Here is a 21317-nt window from a genome sequence, read left to right on the forward strand (position 1 = left end):
AAAAGGGGTTCCAATAAGGGGAAAGGATGCACATCGCCAAGACAAACACAAAACGTAAAGGCACTATGACTTTTTAACAAAGGAAAAGAGGTTTAATTGAGAGAAGAAGGGTGTCAGCCCCCCTTGGGCTGCCATAGGAGCTGTTGGTCCTGTATGAAGACGGGAGAAGATGACTTTTTTTATTTTATAACCCCTTATTTATAGGAAAACCCTACAAGTGTCCCGAAAAGGGCCCGCCGGGTCCAGAAAAGTGGAATTTGAGCAAACGCGCTCAACCAGCAAAACTCCATGAATGAAAAAGAACCATAATGAAAAAAATATGAACAACAGAGGAAACGGCATCGAAAACTGAGTCCCGAACAGAGAGATATGCCTCGAACAAGTTCGGCGGCAACTAGAGCCAAAAACCCTCAAACTGGAGAAAAATGACCAGAAGGAAATTCTAAGAGCACACAACTCGATGAAATGTGAAAATGAATCCCATTCAAGTTTTTAGGCTCAAAACAAGGCATTTTTGCAATAACTTTTATTAATTGCACAATGACCCCTCCAAAAAGTGAAAACTGCACTAATGACCAAGAATGAAAATATCCTCCAAAAATATTTTCTTAAAAACCCCTGAAATAAAATATTTTCAAAAGATATTTATGAAAAACACCCCAAGAAAATAAAAAGATTCTGAAAAACAATGCATCCATACCCCTATGGACACCGGGAGCAACTAGAGTACTTCATTATAAAAGTAAAGATACGTATTTCGTGGAAACCACTTAGAATGAAGATACGTGAAGTCAAAAACAAACTCCAAGCATAGAAAGTAAGGTTGTGCCAAAAAGTGACAAATAGGGAAAAGACAAAATAGAAAAAAGGACAAAAAGTGAATAGTGTCCAAAAAGTGAAAATATGGAAATGACCCGATCCTAAAAGGAAGTTGTCAATCCAAGGGAAAGAGTCTCAGAAACTATTTTTGAGCACTCGAGATGACAATAAGTATCGAGAAACAAAACTCGAAAAAGAAAATTAAAAGAAAAAAATTTATCCGTAAAATTTGAAAAAAAAGGAAAGGGAGGAAAATAACAGGGTCATTACACAAACGGAAAAACTCTATGAACAAAAAGAACCAAAATGAGAAAATATGAATAACGGAATAAACGGCGTCAAAAATTCAGTCCCGAGTAAAGAGATATGCCCCGAACAAGTTCGGCGGCAACCGGGGCTAGAAACCCTGAAACTAAAGAAAAATGACCAGAAGGAAATTCTAAGAGCACACAACTCAACGAAATGTAAAAATGAATCTCGTACGAGAATCCGGACTCAAAATGATGAATTTTTGCAATAACTTTCATTAATTGCACAATGGCCCCTCCAAAAAGTGAAAACTACACTAATGACCCAGAATTAAAATATCTTCCAAAAATATTTTCTTAAAAACCCCTAAAATAAAATATCTTCAAAATATATTTATGAAAAACACCCCAAGAAAAGAAAATGATTCTGAAAAAACTATACATCCATACCCCTATAGACACCGGGAGCAACCAGAGTACTTTACTGCAAAAATAAAGATGCGTATTTCGTGAAAACCACTTAAAATGAAGATACGTGAAGTCAAAAACCAACTCTGAGCATGGAAAGTGAGGTTGTGCCAAAAAGTGACAAACGGGGAAAGACAAAATTGGGAAAAGGACGTATAGTGAATAGCGTCCAAAAAGTGAAAATGTGGAAATGACTCGGTCCTTAAAGGAAGTTGTCAATCCGAGGGAAAGAGTCTCGGAAACTATTTCTAAGCACTCGAGACGACACTAAGTGTTAAGAAACAAAACTTGAAAAAGAAAATTAAACAAAAAAAAATATATCCGTAAAATTTGAGAAAAAGGAAAGGGAGGAAAATGATCGGGTCATTACAGAAATACCTACAGGCAGTGAGCTGTCTAATTCCTGAGAGCACTGATTTCTACCTAACTTGTGTAGTTATGAATTTCCTCCAATCAGAGGCTGTAATTCTAACTTGGTCCTTACTTAAAGGAGTACATAATTGATTTATTGAACAATGATTGTATCATATCAGATAGATAGAGATATTACCCATTATAGAAATTTTCCTCTCTAGAACTAGGGTTTTGGAGAAGAAAGTAAGGATAAAGATGATGATGCCAACCTCCAAGCTAGCCCTTGAGGGTTCCATGTCCACTACAATGAGTGGCTAAATCCGTCTCTTAGGGCTAGAGATAGCCCCTAGGCTTGCTTCTCAAACCTCATTTTTGTGTATTTTTTAGGATTTTAGTTGTAATAAATGTATTGACTATGAATAAATATAGATTTTGTGATTTCTACTTGATTTGTATGAATTAATGCTTTCAATTGATCATTTGGCTCTAGTCATATGTCTGTGTATGCTAGAATTAATGTTCATATTTTTATCTCTAGATTTAATGAAGTTGATGCATGTCTATGTGTGTTGATAATGTTAATCTAGTGATGGTCAAGGCATGGTGCTTAATGGAACACTTTTGTGATTTATTTGATGGTTCACACTTGTTTCTTGATGGATTGTATCACATCTCTAGTAATTAGTTTAATTTCATGTCTCTAGCCTAGTTGTAGTGTAATTGCTTTAATTTCTTAGGTGGGTGAACAATCCATTCTTATTTCTTGATGTTCTATACTTGTGAATGCAAAGAGTGCATGTCTCTTGATATTTGTGTATGCATTAATTGTGGTTTAATTGAATAGATATTGGTCTCATTTGATAGGTTGTGCTATTCATTAAAATTGGCTAGATAATCTATACTTATTTGTCATCCATACTTAGTTTCAATTGATGTCACACATACACAAGTTACAATTTAAATTTCCCCATTAATGTACAATTGCTAGTATTTAATGAAGTGAAGCTTAGTGGTGACTCTAAGTCCCAAGACCCCTCTCCTATATCTTTTCCCTACTTTCGAGATTACTCCTTTTACTTACATTAATTTTTAATTGCATTGTAATTTAATTAAACAATCACCAAAAATCTTTGATCATTCGACCTACTAATCTGACATTAGTTTCCATCACAAATACACCTCATTTCCCTTGGGACGATCCCTACTCACTCTAGCTATATTTTTAGTTGTAAGTGGTAGTGGCATTTTCTAAATTTAAACTTGGCCACACTACACACTTTTGCATGCTTTGGTCTTGACACACACCAAGCGTGATTTGGAGGTAGCAGTAGGATGTTGTAAATAGTGGAACTTGTACACTAGAGTTTTCTATCAGGAAACGGTCGCTTCAGGTTCAGTTTTTACATTTTAAATTGACTTTTCACGGATTGTGTTTATCAATTAAGGCAGTAGCCAATAAATTAGCATTACCAACTTGCTAGCGCTGGATGCATAGGAATTTTGTGCGTATATCCTATGGAACTTGGAGGAATAGGGATCGTTACCCTTAACTAAATATTGGGTAAGATTGAGTCGTTGTTAGATACAACCTAGAAGTTGTACATTTATTGTATTTCTTAAATATAGGAACCTTGTATATTGTTGAATGCATTGGAATTTGGTGGGGCCCATACACAGAGGCTGAGTCCACACGAGAACGGAAATGAATTTTAAAAGAAATTAATTCAGAATTTCGTGAATTCTGAGGACGGAATTCCTTTTGTCAGGGAGGAAGAATGTAATACTCCTAATTTTCCAAATAATATAAAGGGATTTAATTATTTATTTTATTGTATTTTATGTGCTTACGTGATTATGTGCTTATGTGGCTACATGATTATATGTTTATTTGTCCTAATTGCTTATGTGATTTATTTGATTTAATCGTGTACTTGTGTAGTGTATTAATTGTGTGTAAATGATGTGTGATTTAATTGTAATTAATTATTAGGATTAAATAATATAATTGCTTTATGTTTATTTTTTTTTTTTTTTTTTTTTTTAAATGATGGATTTGGATAGTAGTAATGGACTAACCCAATAGGTCGCATGGACTACTTGGATAGGAAGCTAATGGGTACAATTATTTACCCATGAATGGAGGTGCATATATATATGGGTATATATATATATAAGGAGATTATAATTATAATAATTATTATTAATAGTTAGTAATAATAGTTAGTATAGTCTGTTGATATTTATAGTTATAAGTTAATTATATATTATATTTATATACAGGTATATCACATATTATACTTAAGATGTATATGTATATATTGTATTTTTCCTTTTTTCTTTTTATTTGTTCTTTTTTTTTTTAGCAGACTTAGACTTGGAAAAGGGTTTAATATAAGTCTATATATACATAGTAAGAGTCTGCCAAAGGGTTTAGAAACCCTATTCACACCACTTTTTAAAGACAGAGAGTTTGATAGAAAACTAAGAGAGAAAGCTAGGGTTTTGGCCAAAAATTGAAGGCCAGACCAAGGAGGAAGGAATAGGGTTTGTTCGTGGGTAAAACTAGGAGCAACAGAGAGGGTTCGACGGCAACCAAGGTTGCCGAAAAACCAAGGAAGAAGAAGAGAAGGTTTTAATTCAAAACCTAGACGCAAGTTCTTCTTCTATCTCTTTCTCTTTGATTTCATGTTCTATACGTGCCTAGGTCAATTCCAGGGTTAATCAGAAATTAATGGAACCTGTATATATGCTTAAATTAAATTAAAACAGAGTTGATTTGTTTATATTCATAGTTGTTTGATTTTGAAATTTCTTGAATGAAAACTTTTTTTAATTTGTGTTTAAGATGCATATTTGTTGTATAAAATTATCTGGAATGATTCGGGATATAGTTCAGGCTCTTAGGACCATCAACAATGGAGAATGGAGGAATTTGAACTCGTCGGAGATGAGGAAGATAATGCAAAACAGGGTGAGAGCTGGCTCCCAAAAGGGATTTATTTTGACAACTCTCAGAGGGAGAGAGCCGGCTCCATAAAGTTGAGAGCCTGCCCCCTCAAGATAAGAGCTTGCTCTCACAAGGATAGAGCTTGCTCCTACGAGGACAAAGCTTGCTCTCACAAGGACAGAGCTTGATATTAAGTGGACAGAGCTTGCTCTCACAAGGATAGAGCTCGCTCCCACGAGGACAGAGCTTGCTTTCACAGGGACAGAGCTTGCTCTCAAGTGGACAGAGCTTGCTCCTTAATTTGGGAGCTTGCCCCATCTCTGATCCTTTAATATTTTGGGATTTTTGGCTAATGTTTTAAGGTTTTGGATGATCATGGGGGTTTTAAATAATTAAAACAGACTTGTTAAAATCCCTAAAAGCATAACTTATATTCTTATGCTAATATCTAAAACAATATAGAATTTTAATTAAATTAGCATATTGTTAATAGATGATTTATTTTGCTTAATATTACTTTAGCAATGTAAATGGATATTGGATGATGTTAAGCTTATAGTGGAAGTATAATGTAATCGTGTTATTCTTTGATTTTATTATGCTAAAGATTTAATCAGTATGAAATTCTAATTGAATTTGCATGCTGATAATGGAAGATTTAATTGCTTAAATTTACCTTAGCTATTAGTATGGATATTATATGATTCTAATCATGGACTAATAGTATAATATGATCATGTTATTATCTGATTTTTATTATGCTTGTTTATGGAGTTAATTAATGTGTGATTTTAATTATTTCATCAATTATTGGACTATATGGATGTAATGCACCGGTATGGGACAGTGGCATTCTAGGAACGGATTAACTAAAGAAGTTAAATCCTACTTATTCTGGTATAAGGGAATGGATTAACTACAATATTAAATCCTACTTATATTCATGTCAGGTCAACAAAACAGTTGGATGACATATCGGATTTTATTTTATATTCTAGATAGGATGGATTTATATATGTATAGATATATGCCATAATATGAGCTTGAGTCTCAGAATTATGGTTAGGGTGTGTATATTGCCTAGGATGGATAACTGGATATAGTAGACATCTGGGTGCCCTGGTAGGTCTAGGTACACATGCCCACTTTATGTGCGATTTGCATGTTGCCTTTTATTCAGGTTGAGATAGACTTATAGTCCAGTAAACGTCCTATAGTATGTATCTATATATGTATATAGACTACTAGTTATTGTTGGATTGACTAGGATGTATATGTGTATCGGATTTCTACTTGGACTGTAGAAGAATAGAACTTGTTTGTGACCCACCATTATTTTTCAGGTGTTTGTTAGGATTAGGGATTGTTCGTGCTGAGCAGCGATCATCTACTTCATTCTTCTGGGTTATCTACATAGGAGTTTCTGATGAGCGCTGAAAAGTGCGTATTTAAACCCCTTAAGCTTAGGCATTCTAGTACCTTTATCTATCTTACTTTACCGTTTTAGATTGATTTCATATTATTTCCTTTTTCAGGCACTTATCCTGAAAATAAGCTAACTCAGCCCAATAAGAGCTTAATTAAAGCAATTCTGGGATTAAACAAAGAAAGGAGCAAAGTGGAGAAAGAAGGAAGCAAATGTAGCCAAAGGTGACAAGCAGCAAAGTTTGATCGATCCAAGTTTAAGGTTCGATCAATTGAACAATGATCGATCTCAGTACTTCAAGATAGATCCAAGCCTTAACCCAAAAGCATAAAGTTCCAAAAGTTCAATCGATCCAACACCATCATTCGATCGATCGGACACTTTTATCCTTATTCAAATGATTGATCTTATCCACAGCTGTACCACCCACTAACCACTTTTGTCCTTTTCCCATAAATATCTCCCAAAAATATCTCGGATTTGTCTTTTTCCATAAAGCTCAGCCAGTTGGATCGATCCAGCCTAAGTTTGATAGATCTCAGCCAGTTCGATCGATCCAAGTCTAAGGTTCGATCGATCGAACTTCCTCCAGTGCGAAAAAGTTAAAATTCCATCTCATTGAAAGTTATCCTTTATCCAATCATTAGGGAATATTGTGTGTACGACCCCATCTCATTTTGGGTGTCATTTTGACCTACCTATATAACGATAAGGATTGCTTTTTACAAAGGGAAGCCAACATTATTTTGATATCATCTCTTGGAGAGCAAGCTTAGAGGAGGAGGCGGCTAGAGACACCATTGGAGTTCTTCATCAACAAAGAGCAGATTTCAACCATGGAGTTAGCCCTTGAGGGTTGGAGCATCATCACCATGAGTGGCTAGACATCCTCTTGGGGCTAGAGTTAGCCCCAAGCATGCTTTCTATATCTTAATCTTGTGTATTATTGAGGGATTAGTGTTGTAATTGATGTTTTGACACTTTGATTTATATAGATCTTGTTTATTCAATGATTTATGTGGTTTAATGCTTCCAATTGATCATTTCATTCTATCCATATGTCTATGTATGCTAGAATAGATGTTCATGTGCTTGTCTCTAGATTTTGTGTTATTGATGCATGTTTACATGTATTGATGCTATAGATTTGGAGATTGTCAAAACATAGTGCTTAAAGGAATGCTCTTGTGATTCTCTTGATGGTTCATGCTTATCTCTTGATGGATTGTGCCTCTCCCCTAGTTTATTTTCATGCTAGTAATGTAGATACAGTGTAGTTGTAGTGTAGTGTCAAATGGAAGGACAATCTATGCTTGTTGTTTGATGATCCAAGCTTTTGAATGCAATCAGCATATGTCTCTATCCCTGTGTTGTATTTGGATTGTGAGCTTAATGAAAGGATTAATGACTTGTTTTGATTTATTGTGCCTTTCACATGTTGTTTAGACAATATATGCTTCATTGCTTAGATATATTATGCCTTTCACATGATGTTTAGACAATACATGCTTAACTAGTCATCCTTGCTTGTTGAATCAACCAAACACACCCACACCAATATTGCAACACACCATTTGCCCTCATTAATCACTTGTCAATGATATAGAAATGCATTGCTTGGTGGTGATCTCTAAACCCCAAGATATCGCTCTCTCTTACTTACTCTTAATTGCATTCTTTTGCTATCATTTAGCTTAATTTAGTTGCTTTTTAATCAACCAACCAACCAATTGTTTGATCACTCAACCTACTAGCCCTAATTGTGATTCCACGACATTGCTCGATCCTCACAGTCCCTTGCGACGATCCCTACTCGCCTTAGTTATATTTTTAGTAAAAGGTAGTAGTGGCTTTTATAAATGTAAAACTCTTGGCCCTCGCCTAAATGCACATTCATCAAGCTTGACGGTGGTGCGGCATACACCGGCCAATTTCTTTTATGTTTCAGTATTTTGATGTAGACAATTATGACTGTCACTTGTTCAATTAGGACTTTCTAAGGGTCCACATAGTATGGATTCCTGAGTTATATTACTATTCGAGGATTGGATGTATCAGAATATTTTATTATTTATGAAAATTTATTCTAAGGATTTTTTTTAATGGATTATCATTTTAGTTTCGTTCAGCAATTTATCTATTCTTAGTTACCATATTTATATTTTGCATTCGATTGTTACCTATTTGTTTTGATATCCTCGGATATTCGGGCATGGGCCTGGCCAACCCGCATCCGGGAATTCAGGGGCATCACACATGCTTTGTTGAATATCGATGTGGTTATATCCCAATTGAGCTAGTTGTACTTTGAAAGCTTTCATTTTTGACCAAGGTGGATAACAAACCATTTTCACTCAGTAGCCGGAATTCTATGCATTGAATTTCTCGCGCCGAAAGATGGACGGCCCAAACTTTAGGTTATTAAATAATAATAAATAAATAAATAAGTGAGGACTTCTTACCAAAGGTGAGGAGTGGGAAGTGATTAGATGGAAGTTGTTTTAATTTGTAACATAATTCATTTGAGCTTGTAAATTCTTAGGGGTGTCTTTACACCTAATGCCCTAAAGTCGTCTGGTTTGGGAGTCATTGACCTAACGCTCGCCTCATAAATCTTCTAGAAACCTTAAGAGATCACTACATTGCACCATGCTTCCATTTTTTATCCCATTGAAATAATAATAATAATAATAATAGAGTGAAAAGAATAAGTGCACCTAGTCAAATAAAACTTTAATAAGAGGTTCACTCTTTGTCTTGATGATCGATACTAGATTTGTGTACTAGCTTAAGGCTAGTTGTGACCATTTCATTAGTTGGTTAAGATAGCAACATATTTGATACCAGTTCACTTAAAAAGGATTTTAGAGTTGTTTTGATTTGCATGATCATTTTTCTTAATGTGTGGATGACTATATTTGCTTGCATGTTGTTGAAATTTTGGAGAATTGCTTATAAATGGTTGAAAAATTGCATACTTGAGGTAGTTTTCTCCCAATCCTTGTTTGGAATGTTGGTGCCTCTTTAGTGAGAAAGAGCTTAATGTTTGTGGGTATCATTTCTGAAAACCCTCACGAGACTTCAGTCGTCCACTAGGGTAACCTAGGGGTTTAAAAGGCTTGTTACATACGCTAAATACAATCGTGTTCCCTACGAAAGTGGTGTTATTCTTTTATTGTTTTCTAGTTTATAGTTGTAGAGTTGATTATTTCTTTCTTTCTTTGCAGTTCATTGCGAGAGACTAGCAATATCTAAGTTTGAGGGTGTGATAAGTGCTCAAATGTTGCACATTTTAACACCTAAGCTAGGCTATTTTAGTCCATTCATCTATCTTACTTTCCCATTTTAGTTCTAATTTATGTTTTTGTCTATTTCAGGTTAATAAAGTTCAAACAGGTTAAAAAGAGCCCATTAGCTTCTTTTTAGAGTCAAAAAGAAAATTCAAAAAAAGTCAGAAAAATTGCACTGGACAGTTTTTAATCGATCGAAGTAGTTCTGATCGATTAACAAGATCTTCAATCGATTGAAATGAAGGTGGTGCTAGCTCAGTAATCCAGATAAGGCCAAGAAGATATTTTATGTAATGACCCGGTCATTTTCCTTCCTTTCCTTTTTCTCAAATTTTCACGGATATTTTTTTTTTTTTCCGTTGATCTTTTCTTTTCTGAGTTCAGTTTCTCATCACTTAGTGTCATCTCGAGTGCTCTGGAATGATTTTCGAGACTCTTTTCCTTAAATTGACAACTTCTTTTGAGGATCACATCATTTTCACATTTTTATTTTTCGGACACTATTCACTTTTTGTCCTTTTCCCTATTTCGTCTTTTCCCCGTTTGTCACTTTGTTGGCATAGCCACACTTTTTGTGTGTGGAGTTGGGTTTTGACTTCACGTATCTTCATTCTAAGTGGTTTCCACGAAATACGTATCTTCACTTTTGCAGAAAAAGTACTCTGGTTGCACAGTTCTTCAGAAAATTTTTCTTTTCTTAGAGTGTTTTTCATAAATATCTTTTAAAGATATTTTATTTCAGGGGTTTTTAAAAAAATATTTTTGGAAGATATTTTCATTCTGGGTTATTAGTGCAATTATCACTTTTTGGAGGGGCAATTGTGCAATTAATGAAAGTTATTGCTAAATGCCTTGTTTTGAGCCTGGTTTCTCGTACGGGATTCATTTTCACTTTTCATTGAGTTTTATACTCTTAGAATTTACTTCTGGTTATTTTTCTCCAGTTTTAGGGTTTCTGACCCTAGTTACCGCCGAACCTGTTTGGGGCATATCTTTCTATTCGGAACTCAGTTTTGTACGCCGTTTCTTCCATTATTTATCTTTTCTCATTTTGGTTCTTTTTTGTTCACTGAGTTTTTCCGTTTGAGCTCGTCTACTCAATTTCTACTTTTTTGGACCCGGTGGGGCCCGTTCGAGACACTTTTTGAGTTTTTCTATAAATAGGGTCTTTAATTGAAAAATCAAATTTCTTTCTCTCTCTCGCCCCTCTCTTGGCCGGATTCCATTGCAGCCAAGGGCTGCCACCTTCTCTCTCCTCTTTTGAACTTCTTCCCTTCAGTGAAACTCCGTAGTGCCTTAGTGTTTTATGTTTACCTTGGCGAGACCTCGATTCTACCGATTGGAATCTCGTTTTGGCCATTTTTTGAGTTTGGGTTTGAAGTCAAGTTGTGATTTTGATGGGGCTTCCTTGGGGTTCATGTTCATCGTGTTGTCACCGATAAAGCCTAGAAGTTTCGTCGGATTCGGAGCGGTTTCATTTTGGTGGCTTTTGAGATTTTCATCTCAAATTGAGGAAGGGGATGTTATAATTTATATTTTTATTATCTTACATACTATTGATGCTTATACGACTTGTATGCATGCTTTTGTTCATAATCTAGAATTTAATTTAATTATTTTCTATATTTAAGATTTAATTCTTATGATGACATTCTACTTAGAATTAAATTATGACATGCTAGAAAATTAAGTTTTGATATGTTTGTTAACATATATTAAAATTGGATTATTTGAAAAAGAATTGCAACTTTTATTTAATAATTTTCTTTTGTGAAAGTTTAATTCTCATGGACGTACGTTACATGAAATTAACTTGTGATATGCTTTTAAATTAAGTCTTGGCATGTTCTTTAACATACTTTAATTTCAGAACATTTGGATAACTTTGAAAATCTAGAGATTTTAATTTAAAGGATTAATTAAAATCTATTTAAAGGTTCCATTGGCTTAATTGAGTTTTTAACTTTATATTTGTGATGACTAAGACTTATATACTATCATATATTAGTTTGGGACCATCTAGAGTTGTTTTAGAATTTAGAGATTTAATTATCATGATTTAATTAAATTCTATCTTGTTGTTCCATTGACCTAATTGAGATTTTGAATGAATATATGTAATGACCATGCTGTGTTGTTTAACATGTATTAATTATGGATCATTTAATTGAGATTTGAAATCTAGAGAAATTAATTAGTTTATTTAATTAATTTCTGTTTCTATTGCGTTAATGATTTAACCATGTGTTTGACATTGGTTATATGTTTAAATCATAATTTTGGACTTGTATTAGATTCTTCAGTTTATGTTTTCAATATTGAATGGTATTGTTATAGCGTGTAACGAATCGCACACTAAAGATTCGACATATGATGTTATTATAGCGTGTAACAAATTGCACTCTGAAGATTCGACATTGTCATCCCATAGTAGTTGTGAATTTAGAGCATGTATTGTGTGGTTTCAACCTACTTATGCATGGACTGTAATTTCGTGCTTTATATATTTCGTATTTAAGTTGTTAACTAATTTATTTTAGAGTCACTTGGGACATTGTTACAGAAATATGGCTAGAGTTTGGCTCTAGTACGGGAGGTATGAGTTCTCCCTATTTTATAGTGCACACTAGTGTAATATTCCAATGGGTTAATGCCCGGAATAACTGTAGTTCTTGGCTTCATCCAAGATTTGATGTCCAAGTCTCCCACTATTTGATTTCGCATTCAATTCCAAGTTAACAACCAATGTTTAATTGTGACTTGTGGTTTTGGTTATCAACGATTTAATGTTGTTAAGTACATTTATGCATAATGATTTGTAAGGAATCATCGCATGCTTTTAATGTTGTTAAGTACATTTATGCATTATGATTTGTAAGGAATCATTGCATGCTTTTAATATTGTTAAGTACATTTACACATTATGATTTGTAAGGAATCATCTCATGCTTTTAATGTTGTTAAGTGCATTTATGCATTATGATTTGTAAGGAATCATCGCATGTTATTAATGTTGCGAAGTACATTTATGCTTTTAATGTTCAAATGTAGCTTAGGAATGATCCTATAGATTCATTTGGAACATAGACATTAGGTGGCATGACCCACTTTAGTTGTTTTCGCATTTTAGATTTTAAGTTAATAACTGTGAGAATCTATATCTCGTTGCCTTGTATAACATGCTTCTATGTTATTTAAATTGCATGAATGATGTGATTTATGCTAAAAATGATCTAAGGTAGCTTAGGATGCTCTCTGAGTCTCACCTTTGACATAGATGTTAGGTGGCATAACCTTTTGAATTGTTTCGCATTAATGTAATAATCTTGTAAAACGTAAGGTCTTTGCATGTTTATCTCCTACGAGTAGCTTTATATTACTCACCCCAAAGTTACCGGGATTAATTTCAGGTACAGGATTCAAAATCTGGAGATTTGCACTTGCCTTGGGTGATTTGTTGATTTTAGGTTTCTTTAAATGCATTCTTGTTCACATGCAAGTGTTAGCATGTTTGAGTTTTGCCTATGAAATGTAATTTTTCTAAGTTGGAGGCTTGGCATGTCAAATTTTGTAAATGAATTGTAATAAGGCCATAGGCCATTGTAACATGTTTAAAATGTCATATTACACTTGCGTGTATGTTCACATCATCACACGATAGCATATAATGCAACTTGATCATACTATGGGGGACCCATTTGAGACTTAGGAACTTCTCTTCATTTTTGGTGCATAGCAGGTTCATTCTTCACATTTTCGACTTGTTTCACTCGACCGGTGGCTTGTTTCAGTTGACCGGCACATATTTTGAATTTCAATTGAATAGTAAAGTCCAATTCCAGTAGCCATTTTCCATTCTGAGCCACAAACCGGTCGACCGGTTTGTCATTTTGGTCGACTGAAATGAAGGCTCATTTCCTTTATTTTCTTAGCTCACTTTGGTCGACCGAAGCATCATTTTGGACAACCGAAATGATGCTGCCTTGTGGACAAGATAGACCATAATATAGCTTAAACAAGATAGACAAGGTCCTTGGGTCACCACTAACGCACCGAGTTAAAAAACTTGGGCCATCACATTTTTTATACCACGTCAACTTCAATCGATCGAAGTAAGTTTCAATCCATCAAAGCTATCTTCAATTGATCGAAGATCCTACTGGCAATGAGCTGTTTTATTCCCAAGCGTGCCCGAACTCTACCAACTTTTGTAGTTGCGGGATTAAACCAATGAAATGCCTATTTTCTGACTTGTTGCCTACTCAAAGAGGCTTCTATTTAAATGAAATTGGACCATTTTGTTAGGGTTCCAACTTTTGTTCCCAACTTTAGCTAAAAATAGTATAGCTCTTAGATAATTTTCTCTTTCTAGATTAGGGTTTTTGGAGACCAAAGCAAGAGAAAGAAGATAGTGCATACATTAAAGAAAGCCCTTGAGGGTTGGATGATAACAACCATGAGTAGCTAGATCCTTCTCTTGGGGCTAGAAATAGCTCCTAGGCTTGCCTCCTAAACTTTAGTACTTTGTATTATTGGGAATTTTAGTTGTAATTGATGTTTTGACCTATGATTATATAAATCTTGAGTTTCTACATGATTTGTATGGATTAATTTTTCCAATTGATCTTTTATTTCTATTCATATGTCTATGTGTGTTAGAATGAATGGTCATGTGCTTACAATAAATTTTATGAGTTTAATGCATGTCTATGTGTGTTGAAATTGTAAATCTAGTGATGGTCAAGGCATGGTACTTAATTAGCTACTCTTTTAGTTTATTTGATGGATTATGTTTATTTCTTGATGGATTGTGCTACCTCACTAGTTTAATTAGTTTAATTTTCTTATCATTAGTATAATTGTAATGTAGTTGCTTTAAATTCTTAGACAGGTAGACAATCCATACTTGTTATTTGATGATCCATGCTTATGAGTGAAGTAGTACATTTCTCTAGATTTTAATGTGCATTAATTGTGGATTTATTGAAGGGTTAATGGCTTAATTTGATAGGTTCTACTACTCACTAGCTTGATTAGACAATGTATGCTTATTTTGTCATCCATGATTTGTATTTCAATTATATGGCACACACACTTGTTTTACAACATGGAATCCCCCTAAATTGGCAAATGCTAAATATTTAGTGAGGTGAAGCTTAGTGGTGAACTCTATGCCCCAAGACTTCTCTCTCATTCTCTACACCTTAATCTCTAGATTGTTTTTAATATTCATGTTTTTAATTAAATCATTAGCTTAATTTAACCAATCAAGCCTCTCTTTGATCATTCGACCTACTAACCCGAATTCGATTCTGTAGTACCTTGCAAATCCCTTGGGATGATCCTTACTCACTCTTGTTACGTTAGTAGTAGTAGTGGTGGTTTTTATAAATTTTAATTTGACCAAAGAGACTTTACTTGAACCACTCTCACACATTTTGGCATATGCGAGCGACCTCGTGTCATCTACTATCCGGTTAAGGTTGTCTTATGATCCAGTGAGAGTCTATAGTGTGTATACTGTTGTATATTGACCTACATAGTTATTGTATGAGTCGGATTAGGATGGATCGTATATCGGGTCTCTGTTTGGGATGTAGTAGAAAGGGCTTATTCGTGGGTTTTGACACACCTTTGTTGTTAGCTTTTTAGGTCCTTGTCAGTTCTAGGCGTAGAGTCAGTTCGTGTAGAGCAAAGGCCAGTCTTCTTCACTCGTCCGGTGTCATCAACGTAGGACTCTACATTATGTTTTTATTATTTTTGAGATAGACATTCATTATTTATTTAGCAGTTTGGGATTTTTATTAGGGGTCCACATAGTATGGATTCCCGAGTTATTCTCTGGAGATTTATTATTAGTATGGGAATTTATTGGAGATTATTGTATCAAAGGATTGGTTATTAAATTATTAATTTAGATTTCCCTTTCAGCGTTATTTATTTATTTTATTATTATTCCTCTTGTATTCTATACTTATTTATTATTATTGATTAGCTGATATCTCCTGATTTTGTACGCGGACATGATCAACCCTTGTTCCAAAATTAGGGGTGAAATTAGGGGTATCACAATGTGTGTGTGTGTGTGTGTGTGTGTGTGTGTGTGTGTGTGTGTGTGAAATTAGGGGTATCACAGTGAGTGTGTTAATATGTTTATATAGAGTTTTGAAACCCTCATTTTACTTGGAAAATAAGTCAATTTTGTGCATAAGGTTGTAAAAGAAGTCTATACAGAATAGGAAGTTGACATAGAGTAGGAAATAAAGTTACCAAAAACTGCTGCAGAACTTGAATTGGTTCAGCTGCCCTTGAACCGGTTCAAGTTGGCCAGTGGTTTTTTTTTTATTTTTAAAACGAAGCTTTAACACTTGAACCAGTAACTGGTTCAAGTTGGCCAAACATGAACTGAAGGTTTTTACACTTAGAAAAATTTGGACAATGCTTATTTTTGAAAACATGCGATGCATGCAAGTGTCCTTACCTCCTAACTAAAACTTCCTAAGATGTTGCTCTTACATTTTTCGAAGTTATCAAGCTATTGATCAGAACAACTCTTCAATTCCGCTTCGATCTCGAACTTGAAATTTGAACTTAAAATTAGAATTCGATCGGACTTGTTTTGATAACAAAATCTGCTAATTATAAATTTTATATCTCACAAAATCAACTATATTTTTGTAAACACTTGATGTCAACCCGTTTAAATATTACCATCATGTACTTCCGAAATCTTTTGAAATTAATATTCCAAGTCAAGCTAACAAGAAAACAATATGGATGAAAAGTCAGAAAACTCCTTCATAAAGTCCCAAAGCATGGCGTACTAGAATCAAACAAAACATTCTAGCTTTATTGGAAATGAAAGACAGTACTAAATATTGGGGGGGGGGGGGGGGGGGTTGGGGGGACAAAACAAAACAAAAAGAAGATAGTACTATTGACCAAATGCTTTTATGATCCTTGAAATGAATTTTATTCGTAAACACATTTAATCTTACTTAGCTGCATTTGGAGGAGTATTATGTGACTTTTTGAAATCAAACAAAAATTGATGAAATCTAACCGATGAACAACCTTCTAATCTACAAAGCCATTTTTTTTATATGAGACGAGGTCAGATGAATTGACAAAGAAATTTCATACTGAGAAGTTCCATAATCCAACCAAGACCTAACAATGAAGGACTATGACATTATACTCAACAATCCAACCAAGACCTAACAATGAAGGACTATGACATTATACTCAACAATAGCATCACCCGATGTAATATTGAACGAATGTGTCTTTGCGGTGGCAATTCCACGAGCCAGTCGAAAAACACCAGATCCACCAACAATGGACATCTCCCTGTACAAATTTAATACCGGGTTTCGGCCTAGGACCGCAAGAGTGCTACCGTTGTACTTTCCATTTGTGAAATGAAAGTTCATGGTCATAAGCAGACTGAACTCATCCAATGCTGCTGCACCATAGAGTCCCTGGGCTCGACCTATGATCTCCGATGTGGGCTCCGGCCCAGCGGTCAATGGGTCATCGGCCATTATAACTAGACCGAAAAAGGTGGGCGATTTATCAATGATGTTGGACTGGGCCACCCGCATTGCAGTTGGGTTCTTGCCACTTACTATGTCATGGAAATAGAAGTGAAGCTTTGTCAACTTTTCCGTTTTGTGACTGAGCTTTTGGAACCACTCTTCAACTGCTTTGGGCCCTTGAGAAATTCCATAAACCGTTGGCATTGCCATGACCACTAAGCAGAGTATTAGGACTACAGATAGCTTCCCCATCTTCTGTGTGTGTGTGTGCGTCTAATGTAGGCTGGGGATGCTACTGCACATTTAATATAGCGGACCCACGTGCTTGTTTGCATAGTATTGTGCGCTTTGGCAAAAAACCTACTTTTAAAAAATATGTTGTATATATCGATCGAGTCATTGACGTAAGTACTATAATGTGATAATGAGCTATTATTTTTCGTTAAGTTTAGAATTTATTTTTTTTATTTTTTTTTATTTTTACAAATTGGCTACTAAGAAGTCCAAATTAGAACTTCAAATCCCTAGCTACCACAAATTTTTTTATTTAATTTTTCAAACTTAAAATTTAGAAAGGCTCATGCACTAGATGTTTTCAAAAATTTCAAGGGGATGGTCTCCATTGAATTTTTTTACTTGCTTCCAAACAATATTTTGTTCTATTAAGCAACTCTACAGGTGTATCATGTCTCTGATATTTTACCACTGTATAAGAACAAGTTCTCTGATTTCCACATTTAATATATATAAATATATATTTTTTGTTTTTTTGTTTGTTTTAAATCCTTAATTTCTCATATCAGCGCCAGTAATTACATTGGTAGCTGAACTTCTTGATTACAATATCTAAGCATCTTGAAATAATTATTAACTGAAATTTATGGGGTTTGTGGTACACTTTTTTTAACAAAAAAATATATTAAAAATACCTCATCTGCCAACAATTTTTTTTTTAGTCCCACGTCCCAATAAAGTAAAAATTGTTGAGGAATCTTTTAAATTAGAGTAAATTGTAGTAACAACCCCTCATGTTTGTTTAAAAGACAAATAAATATAACTTAGGCTATTTTTTGACAATAACACCACCAAAATTTCTAAACTTGAACAATGACACTCCAGATATGATGAAAGTACACGTTTACCTTTTTGACCACATAAAATGACCAAATAACCTCAACCAATGTAAACAACCACCACTCACCGCCACCGCAACCTCACTCACAGCCACCACAACCTCCACAACCACCATCTTCTTCGCCTTTCACCACCATCACACAAAGCCACACAAAACCATCCATATATATATATATATATATATATATATATATATATATATATATATACACAAAACATATACCAAGTCGCCACCACTACCGCCATCTTCTGTTACCTCGTCGTCGGTGCCAGACACCCCAAATCCCGTAGCTGTTGGCAGTGTCGGGAGGATTAGCGCCGGATAAGAACCCGGCGTCAAAGGCGTATTTGAGAAGCTTCTCGTTGTGCTGGTTCAGCGTCGCCTTCTTAGCAAGGGTTGTAAAAGCACGGCTTAACGAAGATTTCAGCCGCAAATTCTTCCAACAGTTGGTTTCCGCCATTGGGTACTGCATTTGTGTGGGGTCTACCACTGAGATCTGATGCCAGACAACCTCCTCGTCGACAACAAAAGTGATTTGAAGGTTGCAGATTTCGGATTCAGTACGGTTACGAACCAGATCCGACCAGCGTATGTGGCGCCACAGTCCACCAATCAGCGCTTCATTTTGTAACCGAATCATGGTGCACGTAACAACGAGAAGCGCCTCAAATACGGCGCTAATCCTTTGACGCCGGGTTCTTATCCGGAAATAATCCTTCTGACACTCCCAAAATAGTCGACACCGATGATGGAGATATCGTAACCCTAAAGACGATCGGAACCTAAACCTTCCGACACTCCCAACACAGACGACGCTGATGATGGAGATCCGGTTCACCCACCACAGGGTCACTGGCCGGACCACAGGGTCAGATCGTCAAAAGGTTGGTTGTGGGGTCTCTAGTCGCCGGTGGGACGGTATACATAGTAGTGGCGACGTTCAACATGTTGGGAAACGTGCTAGTTTTAAAAACTTTTCGAGGGATTTAAATTCATAGATCTTGATTCATCACATAGAGACAAGTTTTATGCAAAAATAAAATATGATGTATCATTCAACTAAAAGATTGAATACTTACATCAAGGTTTGAATAAACCTCAGATCTCTCCTCTAAAGTGAATGTTCTCACTTATTGTAGATCCCTTTTCTAGACATCTTTTCCATGGATCTCCATCTTCTTGGTAATGGTCTTGCCTTTAGGAATCACTCATAAGCCTCCATGAATGACCTTGGAAAACTAGGCTTGTGGGAGCTTCCATTAGATGAGAACATAAACCTTAATTTTCTAGAGAGAGAAAATATTTATTCCTTTTTTTTCCTTCTACTAAAAATCCCCCTAAAATATACATAGACCATGTATATTTATAGGCAACATAAAGGTAAAGAAAAGGAAACAACTAATCCTTCTCACTCTCTAATTCACATGTCTCAAATCTAATATGATTCCAATATCAAGTTGGGCTATGAGTGAGAATCCATTGGGCCTATTATTTTATTGGCTACAATGAATTAATAATTGGCCCGATCCATGGACCCAATTCAATTAATTCATAAATTAATTTCTACTCCACTAAAAGAAATTAATTGAACTCCAATTAAATAATAAATAACCTCTAAGTCAATATTGCACTTTGACCCCTCTATGCATAATTAGTTATCGGATAAATAAAGCCATCAATCCGACTACTTAATTAATATATCTATTTTGGTACCTCTGATTATTTCTGGCTCGATCACAATAAAACATTTGTTTGACAAAAATAATAATTTAATAAATAAATATATAATAAATCATTTTGTCTAAAATCATACGAAGGCCTTCGAATTTACTTTGTGATCAACCATAATCAATACAAAATAAATACAAGTAGCAATGATGCAAATATTGAAAATATAACCCTCTAATTATTAATTACATAACTACCCGAAGTGTCGGTCTAAGGATCCCGAAGAATCCGCCGAACAAATCAAAGTAATTATTAATTAATAAAAGAGTCTATACTTTTCTCATGCTTAAGAGTCAAATGCCATGACGGTAATAGGGAGTAATTGCATACGACGACTCTCGCAATATATCTCAACCTAACGCGGATCCAGTTCAAGTCTTAATTAATTATGAGTCCATCCATAATTACCGACTATAAACAATTTATAATTACTATTTATATATCATGCATTGATTGCCATCACATACATATACATAAATATTTCTTGTAATTACATGGACACTATCAATTTTACAATGAATCGAAATATAATACATTGAATTCACCAATTGTATAAAACATAAATATTTCAGAAACGTCAGGAACATATGTCAATTAATCCAAATAGGAATTTGCTATGCCAGGGCATATAAATCCCAACACAACAACCCTTCGTTTCACCGGTTATAGGCGAAGGCCGATGTGTAGAGTTTCGTTTGTTCTTTTATTCTTCCATTACTTGATTGTCGAGGCATAGAGATGAGATGAGAGTAAAGCAGTGTTTGTCTTTGAAAGAGATATGAAAGAAAAAGATGAGATGAGAGGGTAGTTTGGTTATTTTAGATGAAGATAAAAATACATTTTAGGACATATTAGACATTTCATGTTATTTAAGGTTGTGTTTGGCTTTTTATTTACAAAATGGGGAGTCATTGTCCAAGTTTGCAAACATGGGGTGTCATTATTAAAAAAATGTCCTAAGTTGCATCTACTTATCTTTTTAAACAAATTTGAGGGGGTGTCACTGCAATTTACCCTTTAAATTAATATTCCAAATCAGGTTAACAAATAAATAAATAAAAAACAATAGGGATGAAAATTTGAAAATAGACTTTATGATGTGCAAGAGATGTCATGCAAAAAACCATGCCATACTAAACATAGATCGGATTGATCAAATTCATATCCTATTTGTTAAGCAAACGGATTATTCGATTCGGATCATTAACGGGTTCTCGGACTGAATGTCCCAATCCATATCTTATTTAGCTCGGACTCGGATTGAATCGGATTCAAATTCGAATTAAAATCATATTTACTAATATATATAATTATAAAGTTAGATGAAGTGTAGAATTACTAATATACAAAATGTTACGTAATAT

General features: G+C 34.7%; 1 protein-coding gene across 1 annotated transcript; it reads right to left on the minus strand.

Moving 5' to 3' along the window:
* Window positions 1-16769: 16769 nt before the first annotated feature.
* LOC132301789 (dirigent protein 21-like) lies at window positions 16770-17342 on the minus strand. The gene has a single exon (XM_059799017.1). It carries the CDS (start codon window positions 17340-17342, stop codon window positions 16770-16772), a length of 573 nt encoding a protein of 190 aa, XP_059655000.1.
* Between the last annotated feature and the right edge of the window lie 3975 nt (window positions 17343-21317).

Source organism: Cornus florida, unplaced genomic scaffold (assembly GCF_030987335.1).
Source record: "Cornus florida cultivar Cherokee Brave unplaced genomic scaffold, ASM3098733v1 CherokeeBrave_3.0.0_Hap2_Chr03, whole genome shotgun sequence".
In the NCBI taxonomy this organism is placed as follows: Eukaryota; Viridiplantae; Streptophyta; class Magnoliopsida; order Cornales; family Cornaceae; genus Cornus; species Cornus florida.